The 22203-nt window shown below is 44.0% G+C and overlaps 1 protein-coding gene across 2 annotated transcripts in view; it reads left to right on the forward strand.

Moving 5' to 3' along the window:
* LOC129834853 (homer protein homolog 2-like) overlaps window positions 1-22203 on the forward strand; it is a 72587-nt gene that overhangs the window by 40534 nt on the left and 9850 nt on the right. For both annotated transcript variants that reach the window (XM_055900180.1, XM_055900181.1), the window contains exons 4-7: window positions 3762-3901; window positions 6253-6409; window positions 14242-14352; window positions 20794-20874. In XM_055900180.1, the coding sequence (XP_055756155.1) occupies window positions 3762-3901; window positions 6253-6409; window positions 14242-14352; window positions 20794-20874 (489 nt within the window). The remainder of the gene's footprint in view (window positions 1-3761; window positions 3902-6252; window positions 6410-14241; window positions 14353-20793; window positions 20875-22203) is intronic.

The following is a 22203-nucleotide window of genomic DNA, read 5'->3' on the forward strand; positions in this document are numbered from 1 at the left end:
CTGTTACTATAACTACATGGTGTTACAGAGCTGTTCAGTACGTACTAACTAGCTGTTACTATCTGACTGTTACTATAACTACATGGTGTTACAGAGCTGTTCAGTACTAACTAGCTGTTACTATAACTACATGATGTTACAGAGCTGTTCAGTACTAACTAGCTGTTATTATAACTACATGGTGTTACAGAGCTGTTCAGTACTAACTAGCTGTTACTATCTGACTGTTACTATAACTACATGGTGTCTCAGAGCTGTTCAGTACTAACTAGCTGTTACTATCTGACTGTTACTATAACTACATGGTGTTACAGAGCTGTTCAGTACTAACTAGCTGTTACTATCTGACTGTTACTATAACTACATGATGTTACAGAGCTGTTCAGTACTAACTAGCTGTTATTATAACTACATGGTGTTACAGAGCTGTTCAGTACTAACTAGCTGTTACTATCTGACTGTTACTATAACTACATGGTGTCTCAGAGCTGTTCAGTACTAACTAGCTGTTACTATCTGACTGTTACTATAACTACATGATGTTACAGAGCTGTTCAGTACTAACTAGCTGTTACTATCTGACTGTTACTATAACTACATGGTGTCTCAGAGCTGTTCAGTACTAACTAGCTGTTACTATCTGACTGTTACTATAACTACATGGTGTTACAGAGCTGTTCAGTACTAACTAGCTGTTACTATAACTACATGATGTTACAGAGCTGTTCAGTACTAACTAGTTGTTACTATAACTGCATGGTGTTACAGAGCTGTTCAGTACTAATTAGTTGTTACTATCTGACTGTTACTATAACTACATGGTGTTACAGAGCTGTTCAGTACTAACTAGCTGTTACTATCTGACTGTTACTATAACTACATGGTGTTACAGAGCTGTTCAGTACTAACTAGCTGTTACTATAACTACATGGTGTTACAGAGCTGTTCAGTACTAACTAGCTGTTACTATAACTACATGGTGTTACAGAGCTGTTCAGTACTAACTAGTTGTTACTATCTGACTGTTACTATAACTACATGGTGTTACAGAGCTGTTCAGTACTAACTAGTTGTTACTATCTGACTGTTACTATAACTACATGGTGTTACAGAGCTGTTCAGTACTAACTAGCTGTTACTAACTAGCTGTTACTATAACTACATGATGTTACAGAGCTGTTCAGTACTAACTAGTTGTTACTATAACTATATGATGTTACAGAGCTGTTCAGTACTAACTAGTTGTTACTATCTGACTGTTACTATAACTACATGGTGCTACAGAGCTGTTCAGTACTAACTAGCTGTTACTATCTGACTGTTACTATAACTACATGATGTTACAGAGCTGTTCAGTACTAACTAGCTGTTACTATAACTACATGATGTTACAGAGCTGTTCAGTACTAACTAGTTGTTACTATCTGACTGTTACTATAACTACATGATGTTACAGAGCTGTTCAGTACTAACTAGCTGTTACTATAACTACATGATGTTACAGAGCTGTTCAGTACTAACTAGCTGTTACTATCTGACTGTTACTATAACTACATGATGTTAAAGAGCTGTTCAGTACTAACTAGCTGTTACTAACTAGCTGTTACTATCTGACTGTTACTATAACTACATGGTGTTACAGAGCTGTTCAGTACTAACTAGCTGTTACTATAACTACATGTTACAGAGCTGTTCAGTACTAACTAGCTGTTACTAACTAGCTGTTACTATAACTACATGGTGTTACAGAGCTGTTCAGTACTAACTAGTTGTTACTATCTGACTGTTACTATAACTACATGATGTTAAAGAGCTGTTCAGTACTAACTAGCTGTTACTAACTAGCTGTTACTATCTGACTGTTATTATAACTACATGGTGTTACAGAGCTGTTCAGTACTAACTAGCTGTTACTAACTAGCTGTTACTATAACTACATGATGTTACAGAGCTGTTCAGTACTAACTAGCTGTTACTAACTAGCTGTTACTATAACTACATGGTGTTACAGAGCTGTTCAGTACTAACTAGCTGTTACTATAACTACATGGTGTTACAGAGCTGTTCAGTACTAACTAGCTGTTACTATAACTACATGGTGTCTGAGCTGTTCAGTACTAACTAGCTGTTACTATCTGACTGTTACTATAACTACATGATGTTACAGAGCTGTTCAGTACTAACTAGCTGTTACTAACTAGCTGTTACTATAACTACATGGTGTTACAGAGCTGTTCACTACTAACTAGCTGTTACTATAACTACATGGTGTTACAGAGCTGTTCAGTACTAACTAGCTGTTACTATCTGACTGTTAATATAACTACATGATGTTACAGAGCTGTTCAGTACTAACTAGCTGTTACTATCTGACTGTTACTATAACTACATGGTGCTACAGAGCTGTTCAGTACTAACTAGCTGTTACTATCTGACTGTTACTATAACTACATGGTGTTACAGAGCTGTTCAGTACTAACTAGCTGTTACTATAACTACATGATGTTACAGAGCTGTTCAGTACTAACTAGCTGTTACTATAACTACATGGTGCTACAGAGCTGTTCAGTACTAACTAGTTGTTACTATCTGACTGTTACTATAACTACATGATGTTACAGAGCTGTTCAGTACTAACTAGCTGTTACTATCTGACTGTTACTATAACTACATGGTGCTACAGAGCTGTTCAGTACTAACTAGCTGTTACTATCTGACTGTTACTATAACTACATGGTGTTACAGAGCTGTTCAGTACTAACTAGCTGTTACTATAACTACATGGTGTTACAGAGCTGTTCAGTACTAACTAGCTGTTACTATAACTGCATGGTGTTACAGAGCTGTTCAGTACTAACTAGCTGTTACTATCTGACTGTTACTATAACTACATGGTGTTACAGAGCTGTTCAGTACTAACTAGCTGTTACTATAACTACATGATGTTACAGAGCTGTTCAGTACTAACTAGCTGTTACTAACTAGCTGTTACTATAACTACATGGTGTTACAGAGCTGTTCAGTACTAACTAGCTGTTACTATAACTACATGGTGTTACAGAGCTGTTCAGTACTAACTAGCTGTTACTATAACTACATGGTGTCTGAGCTGTTCAGTACTAACTAGCTGTTACTATCTGACTGTTACTATAACTACATGATGTTACAGAGCTGTTCAGTACTAACTAGCTGTTACTATCTGACTGTTACTATAACTACATGGTGTTACAGAGCTGTTCAGTACTAACTAGCTGTTACTATAACTACATGGTGTCTGAGCTGTTCAGTACTAACTAGCTGTTACTATCTGACTGTTACTATAACTACATGATGTTACAGAGCTGTTCAGTACTAACTAGCTGTTACTAACTAGCTGTTACTATAACTACATGATGTTACAGAGCTGTTCAGTACTAACTAGCTGTTACTAACTAGCTGTTACCATAACTACATGATGTTACAGAGCTGTTCAGTACTAACTAGCTGTTACTAACTAGCTGTTACTATAACTACATGGTGTTACAGAGCTGTTCAGTACTAACTAGCTGTTACTATAACTACATGATGTTACAGAGCTGTTCAGTACTAACTAGCTGTTACTATAACTACATGATGTTACAGAGCTGTTCAGTACTAACTAGCTGTTACTATCTGACTGTTACTATATCTCCAGATGGCTGGAGTCTGACTCAGCTGTATGAAGCAGAATCATCCTCTGGTATCTGACATGATAAATTCTCCTTGTCCTCCCCCTCATCCAGGAGTCGGGTCGTGAGACCCCCTCGTCCAACCAGGCCTCCAGTTTCAATGGGACGGATGATGAGAAGATCTCCCACGGAGGACCGGAGACCGCAGCGCTGATGAGCGAGAATGACAAACTCACGACCACTGTGGAACAGAGGTAAGGAGGGAGGGGGAGGGGTAGTTAAGGAGGGAGGGGGAGAGGTAGTTAAGGAGGGAGGGGGAGAGGTAGTTAAGGAGGGAGGGGGAGAGGTAGTTAAGGAGGGAGGGGGAGAGGTAGTTAAGGAGGGAGGGGGAGAGGTAGTTAAGGAGGGAGGGGGTGAGGTAGTTAAGGAGGGAGGGGGAGAGGTAGTTAAGGAGAGGGGGTAGGGATAGAGGTATTTAAGGAGAGGGGGTAGGGATAGAGGTAGGTAAGGAGAGGGGGTAGGGATAGAGGTAGGTAAGGAGAGGGGGTAGGGATAGAGGTAGGTAAGGAGAGGGGGTAGGGATAGAGGTAGGTAAGGAGAGGGGGATAGAGGTAGGTAAGGAGAGGGGGTAGGGATAGAGGTAGGTAAGGAGAGGGGGTAGGGATAGAGGTAGGTAAGGAGAGGGGGATAGAGGTAGTTAAGGAGAGGGGGTAGGGATAGAGGGAGTTAAGGAGAGGGGGTAGGGATAGAGGTAGGTAAGGAGAGGGGGTAGGGATAGAGGTAGGTAAGGAGAGGGGGTAGGGATAGAGGTAGGTAAGGAGAGGGGGATAGAGGTAGGTAAGGAGAGGGAGTAGAGGTAGGTAAGGAGAGGGAGTAGAGGTAGGTAAGGAGAGGGGGTAGGGATAGAGGTAGGTAAGGAGAGGGGGTAGGGATAGAGGTAGGTAAGGAGAGGAGGATAGAGGTAGGTAAGGAGAGGGGGTAGGGATAGAGGTAGGTAAGGAGAGGGGGATAGAGGTAGGTAAGGAGAGGGGGTAGGGATAGAGGTAGGTAAGGAGAGGGGGTAGGGATAGAGGTAGGTAAGGAGAGGGGGTAGGGATAGAGGTAGGTAAGGAGAGGGGGTAGGGATAGAGGTAGGTAAGGAGAGGGGGGATAGAGGTAGTTAAGGAGAGGGGGTAGGGATAGAGGTAGGTAAGGAGAGGGGGGATAGAGGTAGTTAAGGAGAGGGGGTAGGGATAGAGGTAGGTAAGGAGAGGGGATAGAGGTAGGTAAGGAGAGGGAGTAGAGGTAGGTAAGGAGAGGTAGGGAGTTAACAGACTCAAGACCACCTTGGAACAGAGGTCAGTAAACATTTCAACACACATCATAGAACGTGGAGAACCCACAGAACCCACAGAACATTGAGTTTAGGTGAACTTAAAAGACTTTAAAGACCCTAGTAGGTGGTGATAATGGCAGGCCACCTTTGAGGTTTTCCAGGTAGTTTACAAATCTCTAACAACATCCACTTGCTGCAGAGAGATGGAAGGTCTTAGTCCATGGACTACAGACTGCTAAAAGCAGCGAAGAAAGATTGTGTTACGTAAACCAACTGCCAGAGAATGATCTGACACATGATGTTGTAGAAAGCGGTGGTACGGGTTTGTCTGCATTCGTTAGTATGGAGCTAGATTTACCCCAACCAACCAGCCATGCACACTGAAAGGAACAGCCATGCACACTGAAAGGAACAGCCATGCACACTGAAAGGAGCAGCCATGCACACTGAAAGGAACAGCCATGCACACTGAAAGGAGCAGCCATGCACACTGAAAGGAACAGCCATGCACACTGAAAGGAGCAGCCATGCACACTGAAAGGAACAGCCATGCACACTGAAAGGAGCAGCCATGCACACTGAAAGGAACAGCCATGCACACTGAAAGGAACAGCCATGCACACTGAAAGGAATAGCCATGCACACTGAAAGGAGCAGCCATGCACACTGAAAGGAACAGCCATGCACACTGAAAGGAACAGCCATGCACACTGAAAGGAACAGCCATGCACACTGAAAGGAACAGCCATGCACACTGAAAGGAATAGCCATGCACACTGAAAGGAACAGCCATGCACACTGAAAGGAACAGCCATGCACACTGAAAGGAATAGCTGTGCACAAAGCAAGAACCGTGTGACTTTATATGCATTGGTAGGTTTTGACCCTAAATTGTGTTGAAAACATTAATCTCTCTCTCTCCCCCCTCTCTCTCTACCCCCTCCCCTTTCACTCTCTCTCCTCCCCTTTCACTCTCTCTCCTCCCCTTTCACTCTCTCTCCCCTCCTCTCACTCTCTCCCCTCTCTCCTCCCTCCCCTTTCGCTCTCTCCCCTTTCGCTCTCTCCCCTCCTCTCACTCTCCGCCTCCTCTCTCCCCCTTTCTCTCTCTCTCTCTCTCCCTCTCTCTCTCTTCTCCCCATCTCTCTCTCTCTCTTCTCCCCCTCTGATCTCTCTCTCTTCTCCCCATCTCTCTCTCTCTCTTCTCCCCCTCTCATCTCTCTCTTCTTCCCCCCATCTCTCTCTCTCTCTTCTCCCCACATCTCTCTCTCTCTCTCTCTCTCCTCCCCCCAGTAACACCAATGCTAAGAAGTTGGAGACAGAACTCCAGACTCTACGGGACAATAATGCTCGGCTGGTAGACTCGCTAACAGAGTCCTCCGCTAACGTAGAGATCTGGAAGAAACAACTCAACACCTGCAAGGAGGAGAGCGACACACTGAGGGAAAAGGTAACATAGAGGACCCTGCATAGAGCTATCTACATAGAGGACCCTACGTAGAGCTATCTATAGAGACACTATAGAGGACCCTATATAGAGCTATCTATAGAGACTACAGAGGGCCCTACATAGAGCTATCTACATAGAGGACCCTACGTAGAGCTATCTATATAGACTATAGAGGACCCTACATAGAGCTATCTACATAGAGGACCCTACGTAGAGCTATCTATATAGACTATAGAGGACCCTACATAGCTCTACGTAGGGTCTTCTATGTAGATAGAGCTATCTACATAGAGACTACAGAGGACCCTACGTAGAGCTATCTACATAAAGACTACAGAGGACCCTACGTAGAGCTATCTACATAGAGACTACAGAGGACCCTACGTAGAGCTATCTACATAGAGACTACAGAGGACCCTATGTAGAGCTATCTACATAGAGACTACAGAGGACCCTACGTAGAGCTATCTACATAGAGACTACAGAGGACCCTACGTAGAGCTATCTACATAGAGACTACAGAGGACCCTACGTAGAGCTATCTACATAGAGACTACAGAGGACCCTACGTAGAGCTATCTACATAGAGACTACAGAGGACCCTACGTAGAGCTATCTACATAGAGACTACAGAGGACCCTACGTAGAGCTATCTACATAGAGACTACAGAGGACCCTATGTAGAGCTATCTACATAGAGACTACAGAGGACCCTACGTAGAGCTATCTACATAGAGACTACAGAGGACCCTACGTAGAGCTATCTACATAGAGACTACAGAGGACCCTACGTAGAGCTATCTACATAGAGACTACAGAGGACCCTACGTAGAGCTATCTACATAGAGACACTATAGAGGACCCTACATAGAGCTATCTACATAGAGGACCCTACATAGAGCTATCTACATAGAGACTACAGAGGACCCTGCGTAGAGCTATCTACATAGAGACTACAGAGGGCCCTACATAGAGCTATCTATAGAGACACTATAGAGGACCCTACATAGAGCTATCAATAGAGACTACAGATGACCCTACGTAGAGCTATCTATATAGAGACTACAGAGGACCCTACGTAGAGCTATCTATATAGAGACTACAGAGGACCCTACATATAGCTATCTACATAGACACTATAGAGGACCCTACATATAGCTATCTACATAGAGACTACAGAGGACCCTACATAGAGCTATCTACATAGACACTATAGAGGACCCTACATATAGCTATCTACATAGAGACTACAGAGGACCCTACATATAGCTATCTACATAGACACTATAGAGGACCCTATGTAGAGCTATCTATAAAGACTATAGAGGACCCTACATATAGCTATCTACATAGAGGACCCTACGTAGAGCTATCTACATAGAGGACCCTACGTAGAGCTATCTACATAGAGGACCCTACGTAGAGCTATCTACATAGAGGACCCTACGTAGAGCTATCTACATAGAGACTACATAGGACCCTACGTAGAGCTATCTACATAGACACTATAGAGGACCCTACATAGAGCTATCTACATAGACACTATAGAGGACCCTACATAGAGCTATCTACAGAGACACTATATAGGACCCTGCATAGAGCTATCTACATAGAGACACTATAGAGGACCCTACATAAAGCTATCTACATAGACACTATAGAGGAACCTACATAGAGCTATCTACACAGAGACACTATAGAGGATCCCGCATAGAGCTATCTACATAGAGACACTATAGAGGACCCTACATAGAGCTATCTACACAGAGACACTATAGAGACACTATAGAGGACCCTACATAGACACTATAGAAGACCCTACGTATAGTAACTACAGTGCAGAAAAGGAATGTGTTTTTTGAGTGCAGTATCCATGCCTCAGCAGCATCCCACACTCTGATCTGAAAGGGAAATTAGCTGTAATTGACAGGAGTCCTACTGTTCCCTTCCTCCCTGCTGAGAGTACAACACAGCATCATTCTAATGTACAGTCTATCTGTATGGTGGGTGTTGAGACAGTAAGAGAAACTGTAGTTAGATATGTGATCATAGGAATTAGCTCAGCATGCTAACTGCTATAACTTCTGTTTGGTTTAGAATCAGACATGATTCAGAACATTCTAGAACTCCAAAAGCTTCCATTAGAATTATTGGAACTTACATAAATACATTTTCATTCATCAATGTTCTTGTTGAGACAACTAATGAATGTTGTGGTCTGTGGAACGTTGACCCAGTCCTCTTCAATGTTTGTGTGAAGTTGCTGGATATGGGCGGGAACTGGAACACGCTGTCGTATATGTTGATCCAGAGCATCCCAAACATGCTCAATGGGTGACATTTCTGAGTATGCAGGCCATGGAAGAACTGGGACATTTTCAGCTTCCAGGAATTGTGTACAGATCCTTGCGTCATGGGGCTGTGCATTATCAAGCTGAAAAATGAGGTGATGGCGGCGGATGAATGGCACGACAACGGGCCTCAGGATCTCATCACGGTATCTCTGTGCATTCAAACTGCCATTGATAAAATGCAATTGTCTTCGGTGTCCGTAGTTTATGCCTGCCCACACCATAACCCCACCTCCACCATGCAGCACTCTGTTCACAACGTTGACATCAGCAAACTGCTCTCACACACAACACCATACCCGCTGTCTGCTATCCGCAAGGTACAGGTGGCCATGGAAGGTGAGCGTTTGCCCACGGAAGTCTGTTAACGACGCCGAACTGCAGTCAGGCCAAGACCCCGGTGAGGACGACGAGCACCCAGATGAGCTTCCCTGAGATGGTTTCTGCAGAAATTCTTCGGTTGTGCAAAAACCCACAGTTTCATGAGTTGTCCGGGTGGCTGGTCTCAGACGATCCCTCAGTTGAAGAAGCTGGATGTGGAGGTCCTGGGTTGGTGTGGTTACACGTGGTCTGCGGTTGTGAAGCAGGTTGGACGTGGCTTAAGGTAGAGACATGAACATTACATTCTCGTGCAACAGCTCTGTTGGACATTCCTTCAGTCAGCATGCCAGTTGCACGCTCTCTCAAAATGTGAGACATCTCTGGCATTGTGTTGTGCATTTTAGACGGACTTTTTATTGTCCTCAGCACAAGGTGCACCTGTGTAATGATCATGCTGTTTAATCAGCTTCTTGATATGCCACACCTGTCAGATGGAAGGATTATTTTGGCAGAGGAGAAATGCTCACTAACAGGGATGTAAACACAATTGTGCACAAAATGTACGATTTTTAGTGCGTATGAAACATTTCTGGGATCGTTTATTTCAGCTCATGAAACATGGGACCAACACTTTACATGGTGCGTTTTATAAATCAGTGTTGTTCGGTGCCATTTTTAAGATGGAGGACTATTTCTGTTATTTATGAGCATGGCTTTATATCTATTACAGCATATTGGATGACTGTCATTCATATTCACCCAGTTCAATGTAACAGTGATAGGTTTAGGTTACTGTCATTCATATTCACCCAGTTCAATGTAACAGTGATAGGTTTATGTTACTGTCATTCATATTCACCCAGTTCAATGTAACAGTGATAGGTTTAGGTTACTGTCATTCATATTCACCCAGTTCAATGTAACAGTGATAGGTTTAGGTTACTGCCATTCATATTCACCCAGTTCAATGTAACAGTGATAGGTTTAGGTTACTGTCATTCATATTCACCCAGTTCAATGTTACAGTGATAGGTTTAGGTTACTGTCATTCATATTCACCCAGTTCAATGTAACAGTGATAGGTTTAGGTTACTGTCATTCATATTCACCCAGTTCAATGTAACAGTGATAGGTTTATGTTACTGTCATTCATATTCACCCAGTTCAATGTAACAGTGATAGGTTTATGTTACTGTCATTCATATTCACCCAGTTCAATGTAACAGTGATAGGTTTAGGTTACTGTCATTCATATTCACCCAGTTCAATGTAACAGTGATAGGTTTAGGTTACTGCCATTCATATTCACCCAGTTCAATGTAACAGTGATAGGTTTAGGTTACTGTCATTCATATTCACCCAGTTCAATGTAACAGTGATAGGTTTAGGTTACTGTCATTCATATTCACCCAGTTCAATGTAACAGTGATAGGTTTAGGTTACTGTCATTCATATTCACCCAGTTCAATGTAACTGTGATAGGTTTAGGTTACTGTCATTCATATTCACCCAGTTCAATGTAACAGTGATAGGTTTAGGTTACTGTCATTCATATTCACCCAGTTCAATGTAACTGTGATAGGTTTAGGTTACTGTCATTCATATTCACCCAGTTCAATGTAACAGTGATAGGTTTAGGTTACTGTCATTCATATTCACCCAGTTCAATGTAACAGTGATAGGTTTAGGTTACTGTCATTCATATTCACCCAGTTCAATGTAACTGTGATAGGTTTAGGTTACTGTCATTCATATTCACCCAGTTCAATGTAACAGTGACAGGTTTAGGTTACTGTCATTCATATTCACCCAGTTCAATGTAACAGTGACAGGTTTAGGTTACTGTCATTCATATTCACCCAGTTCAATGTAACAGTGATAGGTTTAGGTTACTGTCATTCATATTCACCCAGTTCAATGTAACAGTGATAGGTTTAGGTTACTGTCATTCATATTCACCCAGTTCAATGTAACAGTGATAGGTTTAGGTTACTGTCATTCATATTCACCCAGTTCAATGTAACAGTGATAGGTTTAGGTTACTGTCATTCATATTCACCCAGTTCAATGTAACAGTGATAGGTTTAGGTTACTGTCATTCATATTCACCCAGTTCAATGTAACAGTGATAGGTTTAGGTTACTGTCATTCATATTCACCCAGTTCAATGTAACAGTGATAGGTTTAGGTTACTGTCATTCATATTCACCCAGTTCAATGTAACAGTGATAGGTTTAGGTTACTGTCATTCATATTCACCCAGTTCAATGTAACAGTGATAGGTTTAGGTTACTGTCATTCATATTCACCCAGTTCAATGTAACAGTGATAGGTTTAGGTTACTGTCATTCATATTCACCCAGTTCAATGTAACAGTGATAGGTTTAGGTTACTGTCATTCATATTCACCCAGTTCAATGTAACAGTGATAGGTTTAGGTTACTGTCATTCATATTCACCCAGTTCAATGTAACAGTGATAGGTTTAGGTTACTGTCATTCATATTCACCCAGTTCAATGTAACAGTGATAGGTTTAGGTTACTGTCATTCATATTCACCCAGTTCAATGTAACAGTGATAGGTTTAGGTTACTGTCATTCATATTCACCCAGTTCAATGTAACAGTGATAGGTTTAGGTTACTGTCATTCATATTCACCCAGTTCAATGTAACAGTGATAGGTTTAGGTTACTGTCATTCATATTCACCCAGTTCAATGTAACAGTGATAGGTTTAGGTTACTGTCATTCATATTCACCCAGTTCAATGTAACAGTGACAGGTTCAGGTTACTGTCATTCATATTCACCCAGTTCAATGTAACAGTGATAGGTTTAGGTTACTGTCATTCATATTCACCCAGTTCAATGTAACAGTGATAGGTTCAGGTTACTGTCATTCATATTCACCCAGTTCAATGTAACAGTGATAGGTTTAGGTTACTGTCATTCATATTCACCCAGTTCAATGTAACAGTGATAGGTTTAGGTTACTGTCCTTCATATTCACCCAGTTCAATGTAACAGTGATAGGTTTAGGTTACTGTCATTCATATTCACCCAGTTCAATGTAACAGTGATAGGTTTAGGTTACTGTCATTCATATTCACCCAGTTCAATGTAACAGTGATAGGTTTAGGTTACTGTCATTCATATTCACCCAGTTCAATGTAACTGTGATAGGTTTAGGTTACAGTCATTCATATTCACCCAGTTCAATGTAACAGTGATAGGTTTAGGTTACTGTCATTCATATTCACCCAGTTCAATGTAACTGTGATAGGTTTAGGTTACTGTCATTCATATTCACCCAGTTCAATGTAACAGTGATAGGTTTAGGTTACTGTCATTCATATTCACCCAGTTCAATGTAACAGTGATAGGTTTAGGTTACTGTCATTCATATTCACCCAGTTCAATGTAACAGTGATAGGTTTAGGTTACTGTCATTCATATTCACCCAGTTCAATGTAACAGTGATAGGTTTAGGTTACTGTCATTCATATTCACCCAGTTCAATGTAACTGTGATAGGTTTAGGTTACTGTCATTCATATTCACCCAGTTCAATGTAACAGTGATAGGTTTAGGTTACTGTCATTCATATTCACCCAGTTCAATGTAACTGTGATAGGTTTAGGTTACTGTCATTCATATTCACCCAGTTCAATGTAACAGTGATAGGTTTAGGTTACTGTCATTCATATTCACCCAGTTCAATGTAACAGTGATAGGTTTAGGTTACTGTCATTCATATTCACCCAGTTCAATGTAACTGTGATAGGTTTAGGTTACTGTCATTCATATTCACCCAGTTCAATGTAACAGTGATAGGTTTAGGTTACTGTCATTCATATTCACCCAGTTCAATGTAACAGTGATAGGTTTAGGTTACTGTCATTCATATTCACCCAGTTCAATGTAACAGTGATAGGTTTAGGTTACTGTCATTCATATTCACCCAGTTCAATGTAACAGTGATAGGTTTAGGTTACTGTCATTCATATTCACCCAGTTCAATGTAACAGTGATAGGTTTAGGTTACTGTCATTCATATTCACCCAGTTCAATGTAACTGTGATAGGTTTAGGTTACTGTCATTCATATTCACCCAGTTCAATGTAACAGTGATAGGTTTAGGTTACTGTCATTCATATTCACCCAGTTCAATGTTACAGTGATAGGTTTAGGTTACTGTCATTCATATTCACCCAGTTCAATGTAACAGTGATAGGTTTAGGTTACTGTCATTCATATTCACCCAGTTCAATGTAACAGTGATAGGTTTAGGATACTGTCATTCATATTCACCCAGTTCAATGTTACAGTGATAGGTTTAGGTTACTGTCATTCATATTCACCCAGTTCAATGTAACTGTGATAGGTTTAGGATACTACATGATGCTCATATTTTCCCTGTACACATCGTGAGGTTGCTACAACCTAGCCTGGAAATGAACATTTATAACACAGGTCTAGAGACAAATTGTAGTAAGCGGTTGAGAACCATGAGCCTCCTAGGTTTTGTATTGAGGTCAATGTAGCCAGAGGAGGACGGAAGCTAGCTGTCCTCCGGCTACACCATGGTGCTACCCTACAGAGTGCTGTTGAGACTACTGTAGACCTTTATTTCAAAACGCTGTGTTTTAATCAGTTATTTGGTGACGTGAATATATTTACTATAGTTTTATCTAAAACGGATAACGTTTTGTAATGTTTTTACTCATTTGATTTGTATGAAATTCACTGAGGTGGATGAGGAGCATCCACTGATATACATATCCATCCACAAAAGGATTCTGGTGTTCCCTGCTGATATCAGGGAAGGTTCTAAGAGTTCCTAACAAGAGTCTCTCCTCCTCTCTCTCCTCCTGCTCCTCTCTCTCCTCCTGCTCCTCTCTCCTCCTCCTCTATAACTCCTCCTGCTCTATATCTCCTCCTCTCTCTCCTCCTGCTCCTCTCTCTCCTCCTGCTCCTCTCTCTCCCCCTGCTCTCTCTCCTCCTCCTGCTCTGTAATCTCCTCCTGCTCTATATATCCTCCTCTATAACTCATCCTCCTCTATAATCTCCTCCTCCTCTATAATCTCCTCCTGCTCTATAATCTCCTCCTCCTCTCTAATCTCCTCCTGCTCTATAATCTCCTCCTGCTCTCTCTCCTGTAGATAGCAGAGTTGGAGTCTCAGTGTGAAAAGGCCAACGTGGAGAAGGAGATGAACTCTAAGCTGACTGTACAAATTCAGGAGCTGGAGACGGAGCTGCAGGACAAGGAACAGGTGGACACACACACACACAACTCCTACAGACACACACACAGTCTCATATGACTAGCCTGTAGTTTTGCTGACAGACTATATGCAAATATAACCCCATTATCCCTAAGGGACATGTTATCTCTATTATCACTCTCTCTCTCCCACTCTACCTGTCTCGTTCCCCGTCTACCTGTCTCGTTCCCCGTCTAGTTCCCCGTCTACCTGTCTCGTTCCCCGTCTACCTGTCTCGTTCCCCGTCTAGTTCCCCATCTACCTGTCTCGTTCCCCGTCTACCTGTCTCGTTCCCCGTCTACCTGTCTCGTTCCCCGTCTACCTGTCTCGTTCCCCGTCTACCTGTCTCGTTCCCCGTCTACCTGTCTCGTTCCCCGTCTACCTGTCTCGTTCCCCGTCTACCTGTCTCGTTCCCCGTCTACCTGTCTCGTTCCCCGTCTACCTGTCTCGTTCCCCGTCTACCTGTCTCGTTCCCCGTCTACCTGTCTCGTTCCCCGTCTACCTGTCTCGTTCCCCGTCTACCTGTCTCGTTCCCCCTCTACCTGTCTCGTTCCCCCTCTACCTGTCTCTCTCCCCCTCTACCTGTCTCTCTCCCCCTCTACCTGTCTCTCTCCCCCTTTACCTGTCTCTCTCCCCCTCTACCTCTCTCTCTCCCCCTCTACCTCTCTCTCTCCCCCTCTACCTGTCTCGTTCCCTCTCTACCCGTCTCTCAATCTCCACTCCTCCTCTCTACCTTTCTCTGTCCCTAAGGAGGGGATTGTAGTCCAATAGAAGGTGGATATTGTTGTGGGACCTTTGATGTCAGAACAATTATCTGTGGAAGTATTAGTCTCTCTCTCTTCCTCTGCTCTCTCTCTCTCCCCTCTCTCTCCCCCGTCTCTCTCTCTCTCTTCCTCTGCTCTCTCTCTCCCCTCTCTCTCTTCCTCTCTCTCTCTTCCTCTCTCTCTCCCCTCTCTCTCCCCTGTCTCTCTCTCTCTCTCTCTCTCTCTCTCTCTCTTCCTCTGCTCTCTCTCTCCCCTCTCTCTCTCTCTTCCTCTGCTCTCTCTCTCTCTCTCTCTCTCTCTCTCTCCCCCCCTCTCTCTCTCAGCTCTCAATTCAATTTCATTTCAAAGGAATTTATTGGCATGAGAAACATTTACGTTTATATTTCCACAGCCTGTGAATTAAACCCTCTCTCTCTCTCTCTCCTCTCTGTGTGAAATGTTACATCAATACCTATTATCTATCAGTTTATTGCTGACTTCAGTGTTTTTATAGGTTTTCTAACTTCTCGTTCAAGAACACGCAAAGGGGAAAAATCTGTATTATTCATAGTATTTTCTGCGTATAGAAAATGTCTCTGGTAATGTCAGGTCTGACTCTATACCCGGTCATGTTATTTCAGACCACATTAATAATGTTCTATGCTCCTGTAGTCATTCTAAATGATACCAGGAGCCCCAGGCACTGGGTCTGCCAGTAACATCGTCCTCATGTCACTTCTGCCCAGCTGCCAAGCAACTGCTGCCCCAAGATGGCTGGTTTCTACGCACCCTGACATTTATTCCAGTTCGTCCCAATGAGGCTTTGAGGCCGGCATGGCCGTGGTGATCAGGACTTCCCTTCATTCATGGATCAATACTGATTCTGCCTGCAGACACATTTCATTAGCTGGAACCATGTTTCCATCCACAGTAAAGTCCTACTGTATAAAAAGCGGTGATGGAAATAGGACATTTCGGTACGATTCTATAAATGCAGACAAATCCTGTGTTAATTGGATCTTTTTGTGTCTCTAAACTAAATGGTGGTGGAACCGCCTTTATGCCCAAATATTTATATAATAACCATCATTATGCACACGTATTTATATAATAACCATCATTATGCACACGTATTTATATAATAACCATCATTATACACACGTATTTATATAATAACCATCATTATACACACGTATTTATATAATAACCATCATTATACACACATATTTATATAATAACCATCATTATGCACACGTATTTATATAATAACCATCATTTTGACGTAAACTTGGGAGTCTCACGCCATGATATGGTGTGTGGTCCTCCCACTACGACCCGGGAAACGGCACAGTTTATTAGACTACAGATTAAATGACTTCCCAGTTTATTAGGCTACAGATTAAATGACTTCACAGTGTATTGGGCTACAGATTAAATGACTTCACAGTGTATTGGGCTACAGATTAAATGAATTCACAGTTTATTAGGCTACAGATTAAATGACTTCACAGTTTATTAGGCTACAGATTAAATGACTTCACCGTTTATTAGGCTACAGATTAAATGACTTCACAGTTTATTAGGCTACAGATTAAATGACTTCACAGTTTATTAGGCTACAGATTAAATGACTTCACCGTTTATTAGACTACAGATTAAATGACTGAAAGTTTGATGAATTTCACGGTTTATTAGACTACATATTAAATGACTTCCCAGTTTATTAGGCTACAGATTAAATGACTGACAGTTTGATGAATTTCACGGATTATTAGACTACATATTAAATGACTTCCCAGTTCATTAGGCTACAGATTAAATGACTTCACAGTTTATTAGGCTACAGATTAAATGACTGACAGTTTGATGAATTTCACGGTTTATTAGACTACATATTAAATTACTTCCCAGGTTATTAGACTACAGATTAAATGACTTGCAGCATGATGTATTCCACAGGTTATTAGACTACAGATTAAATAACTTGTAGCATGATGTATTTCACAGGTTATTAGACTACAGATTAAATAACTTGTGGCATGATGTATTTCACAGGTTATTAGACTACAGATTAAATGACTTGCAGCATGATGTATTGCTGCTCTCTTGGTCTCTCCCTCTCTCACTCACCCTGTTGTTCTCTGTCTCTTTCTACTGCCCCTCCTCCCCTCCCCTGGACCTGTCTGGTTTCTCTCTCTTGGTCTCTCCCTCTCTCACCCTGTTGTTCTCTGTCTCTTTCTACTGCCCTCCCCTCCCCCAGACCTGTCTGGTTTCTCTCTCTTGGTCTCTCCCTCTCTCACCTTCTTGTCCCCCCCCCCCCCCCCCCCCCCCGCCCCGGATCCCTCTATCCTTCTAATCTCCCACTCTAGAGCTGATGGTCTGTCTGGTTTCTCTCTCTCGCCCTCGCACTGTCTCCCTCCCTCTTGCTCTCTCTTTCTGTCTCTCTGTCTGTCTCTCTCTATGTCTCTATGTCCGTCTCTGTCTGTCTCTGTCTCTCTCTCTCGGCAGGGTTGTCAGCGTGTTTCCCTTTCATGCTCTTGACAGGGGGTTTATTCAGCCGTGTGTGTGTGTGTGTGTGTGTGTGTGTGTGTGTGTGTGTGTGTGTGTGTGTGTGTGTGTGTGTGTGTGTGTGTGTGTGTGTGTGTGTGTGTGTGTGTGTGTGTGTGTGTGTGTGTGTGTGTGTGTGTGTGTGTGTGTGTGTGTGTGTGTGTGTGTGTGTGTGTGTGTGTGTGTGTGTGACTATTAGAAACCTATTGGTTTGGGCAGTAAATCACCCTGACAAAGACTTTAAAGCTGAGACCAGTTTGATTTACTCCTTGGATTTATTTCCTTCTGTTGATCCTGTTTTGATCATCATTTCATGAACCCTGATTGAACTCAGAGGTACAGAGAGACGGAGACAGAACCTGTCTGATGCACGCACGCACGCACGCACACACACACACACACAGAGCCCAGGTGATTTTGCTGTAAGTGGGTCCTTTCCTCTGTGTCCTGCTGGGTCAGATGAACAGTCTGACAGATCAGACTCCTGCTAAGTGGTCTCCTTCCTCTCTCTCTCTGAATGGAGAGATGATTATGCTAACCAGGAGTGGCTGTGATGATGTCTCTAGGGTGGTGTAGTCCTGTAAAGACAGGAGATGAGATCATGATTACTCTGAGAAGCATCATGATAGTCTGTCATCTTCTCGGCTAGTTTAGAAGCATCATGACAGTGTCTGTAATCGTCACAGCTAGTTTAGAAGCATCATGACAGTCTGTAATCGTCACAGCTAGTTTAGAAGCATCATGATAGTCTGTAATCTTCTCGGCTAGTTTAGAAGCATCATGACAGTGTCTGTAATCGTCACAGCTAGTTTAGAAGCATCATGATAGTCTGTAATCTTCTCGGCTAGTTTAGAAGCATCATGATAGTCTGTAATCTTCTCGGCTAGTTTAGAGGCATCATGACAGTCTGTAATCGTCACAGCTAGTTTAGAGGCATCATGACAGTGTTTGTAATCGTCACAGCTAGTTTAGAAGCATCATGATAGTCTGTAATCTTCTCGGCTAGTTTAGAAGCATCATGATAGTCTGTAATCTTCTCGGCTAGTTTAGAAGCATCATGATAGTGTCTGTAATCTTCTCGGCTAGTTTAAAAGCATCATGACAGTGTCTGTAATCGTCACAGCTAGTTTAGAAGCATCATGTTGCCTCCCGAGTGGCGCAGTGGTCGAAGGCCACTAGAGATTCTGGGTTCGAGTCCAGACTCTGTCGCAGCCGGCCGCGACCGAGAGGCCCGTGGGGCAGCGCACAATTGGCCCAGCGTCGTCCGGGTTAGGGGAGGGTTTGGCCGGCAGGGATGTCCTTGTCTCATCACACACTAGCGACTCCTGTGGCGGGCCGGGCGCAGTGCACTCTGACACGGTCGCCAGGTGTACAGTGTTTCCTCAGACACATTGGTGCGGCTGGCTTCTGGTTGGATGGGCGTTGTGTCAAGAAGCAGTGCGGCTTGGTTAGGTTGTGTTTCGGAGGACGCACGGCTCTCGACCTTCGCCTCTCCCGAGTCCGGAGTTGCAGCGATGAGACAAGACTGTAACTACCAATTGGATACCAGGATATTGGGGAGAAAAAAGGGGTGAAAATACAAAAAAATATATTAAAGAAATGGAAGCATCATGACAGTGTCTGTAATCGTCATGGCTAGTTTACAAATATCCATATCATGTTAGAGAGATATGGAGAGTAAGAGAATATATGTCATTTTGAGAGCAAGAGAGGGATGGGGTGAGAGAGGGATGAGGTGAGAGAGGCCAAGAGAGGGATGGGGTGAGAGAGGGATGGGGTGAGAGAGGCCAAGAGAGGGATGGGGTGAGAGAGGAATGGGGTGAGAGAGGCCAAGAGAGGGATGGGGTGAGAGAGGGATGGGGTGAGAGAGGCCAAGAGAGGGATGGGGTGAGAGAGGAATAGGGTGAGAGAGGGATGGGGTGAGAGAGGGATGGGGTGAGAGAGGGATGGGGTGAGAGAGGGATGGGGTGAGAGAGGGATGGGGTGAGAGAGGGATGGGGTGAGAGAGGGATGGGGTGAGACAGGGATGGGGTGAGACAGGGATGGGGTGAGACAGGGATGGGGTGAGACAGGGATGGGGTGAGAGTAACAGGAAGAGAGTGACAGGTTCATAACACTGTGGTTCATCTGTAGCTTCAGTCACAGTGGACAAGGAGAAGAATGACTCACCACAGCAACCTGCACACATCTGCTGTCTTCTTCTCTCTCTCTCTCTCCTTGTCCTCCCTCGCTTCTCTCTCCTTCTCCCCCCCTATCTCATTCTTCCCCTTCCTCTCACCTTCCCACCCCTCACTTCTCCTCTCCTGCAGCACCTGACAATAAAAAATAAAAAAATTCAAACGTGACCATGAATTATTGAACTTCTGTGGCGTGGCGTTTTACAGTTACAGTTTAGTCATTTTAGCAGACGCTCTTATCCAGAGCGACTTACAGTAGACTGCATACATTTTATTACATTTTTTACATACTGAGACAAGGATATCCCTACCGGCCAAACCCTCCCTAACCCGGACGACGCTATGCCAATTGTGCGTCGCCCCACGGACCTTCCGGTTGCGGCCGGCTGCGACAGAGCCTGGGCGCGAACCCAGAGACTCTGGTGGCGCAGTTAGCACTGTGATGCAGTGCCCTAGACCACTGCGCCACCCGCGTTGCCTTGCCAGCCGTGACCTTGGGGCCACTTCAAACCAAGTGAACAATTAGCACTTAAGCTAACGGGACACATCACATTTTGATGTGGTCATTCTCGGGGTTGGGGGGGCGGAGGCGCGGGGTTGGGAGGCAGAGGGGTTGGGGGTCAGAGGCAGGGGAGTGGCAGGGTTGGGTGGCGGAGACAGGGGGATGGAGGGCTGAGGTACAGGAGGTCTGAGGTACAGGAGGTCTGAGGTACAGGAGCGCTGAGGTACAGGAGGGCTGAGGTACAGGAGGGCTGAGGTACAGGAGGTCTGAGGTACAGGAGGTCTGAGGTACAGGATGACTGATGAGGACTGAGGTACAGGAGGTCTGATGAGGACTGAGGTACAGGAGGTCTGATGAGGTACAGGAGGTCTGATGAGGTCTGAGGTACAGGAGGTCTGATGAGGTCTGAGGTACAGGAGGTCTGATGAGGTCTGAGGTACAGGAGGTCTGATGAGGATATTAATATGTGTGTTCCTTCCAGGAACTGGAGAACCTGAGGAAGCAAGCAGAGATCATCCCTCAACTGATGGCAGAGTGTGAGAGCATCACAGAGAAACTACAGGTACTGAAGCCTAACCCCTAACCCCTACACCCTAAACACTAACCCCTCATCTGATGGCAGAGTGTGAGAGCATCACAGAGAAACTACAGGTACTGAGCCCTAACCCCTACACCCTAAACACTAACCCCTCAACTGATGGCAGAGTGTGAGAGCATCACAGAGAAACTACAGGTACTGAAGCCCTAACCCCTACACCCTAAACACTAACCCCTCATCTGATGGCAGAGTGTGAGAGCATCACAGAGAAACTACAGGTACTGAAGCCCTAACCCCTACACCCTAAACACTAACCCCTCATCTGATGGCAAAGTGTGAGAGCATCACAGAGAAACTACAGGTACTGAAGCCCTAACCCCTAACCCCTACACCCTAAACACTAACCCCTCATCTGATGGCAAAGTGTGAGAGCATCACAGAGAAACTACAGGTACTGAAGCCCTAACCCCTAACCCCTACACCCTAAACACTAACCCCTCAACTGATGGCAGAGTGTGAGAGCATCACAGAGAAACTACAGGTACTGAAGCCCTAACCCCTACACCCTAAACACTAACCCCTCATCTGATGGCAGAGTGTGAGAGCATCACAGAGAAACTACAGGTACTGAAGCCCTAACCCCTACACCCTAAACACTAACCCCTCAACTGATGGCAGAGTGTGAGAGCATCACAGAGAAACTACAGGTACTGAAGCCCTAACCCCTACACCCTAAACACTAACCCCTCATCTGATGGCAGAGTGTGAGAGCATCACAGAGAAACTACAGGTACTGAAGCCCTAACCCCTAACCCCTACACCCTAAACACTAACCCCTCATCTGATGGCAGAGTGTGAGAGCATCACAGAGAAACTACAGGTACTGAAGCCCTAACCCCTACACCCTAAACACTAACCCCTCAACTGATGGCAGAGTGTGAGAGCATCACAGAGAAACTACAGGTACTGAAGCCCTAACCCCTACACCCTAAACACTAACCCCTCATCTGATGGCAGAGTGTGAGAGCATCACAGAGAAACTACAGGTACTGAAGCCCTAACCCCTAACCCCTACACCCTAAACACTAACCCCTCAACTGATGGCAGAGTGTGAGAGCATCACAGAGAAACTACAGGTACTGAAGCCCTAACCCCTAACCCCACCCCTAAACACTAACCCCTCATCTGATGGCAGAGTGTGAGAGCATCACAGAGAAACTACAGGTACTGAAGCCCTAACCCCTAACCCCTACACCCTAAACACTAACCCCTCAACTGATGGCAGAGTGTGAGAGCATCACAGAGAAACTACAGGTACTGAAGCCCTAACCCCTACACCCTAAACACTAACCC

This window comes from Salvelinus fontinalis, chromosome 35 (genome assembly GCF_029448725.1).
Source record: "Salvelinus fontinalis isolate EN_2023a chromosome 35, ASM2944872v1, whole genome shotgun sequence".
NCBI classification, from domain to species: domain Eukaryota; kingdom Metazoa; phylum Chordata; class Actinopteri; order Salmoniformes; family Salmonidae; genus Salvelinus; species Salvelinus fontinalis.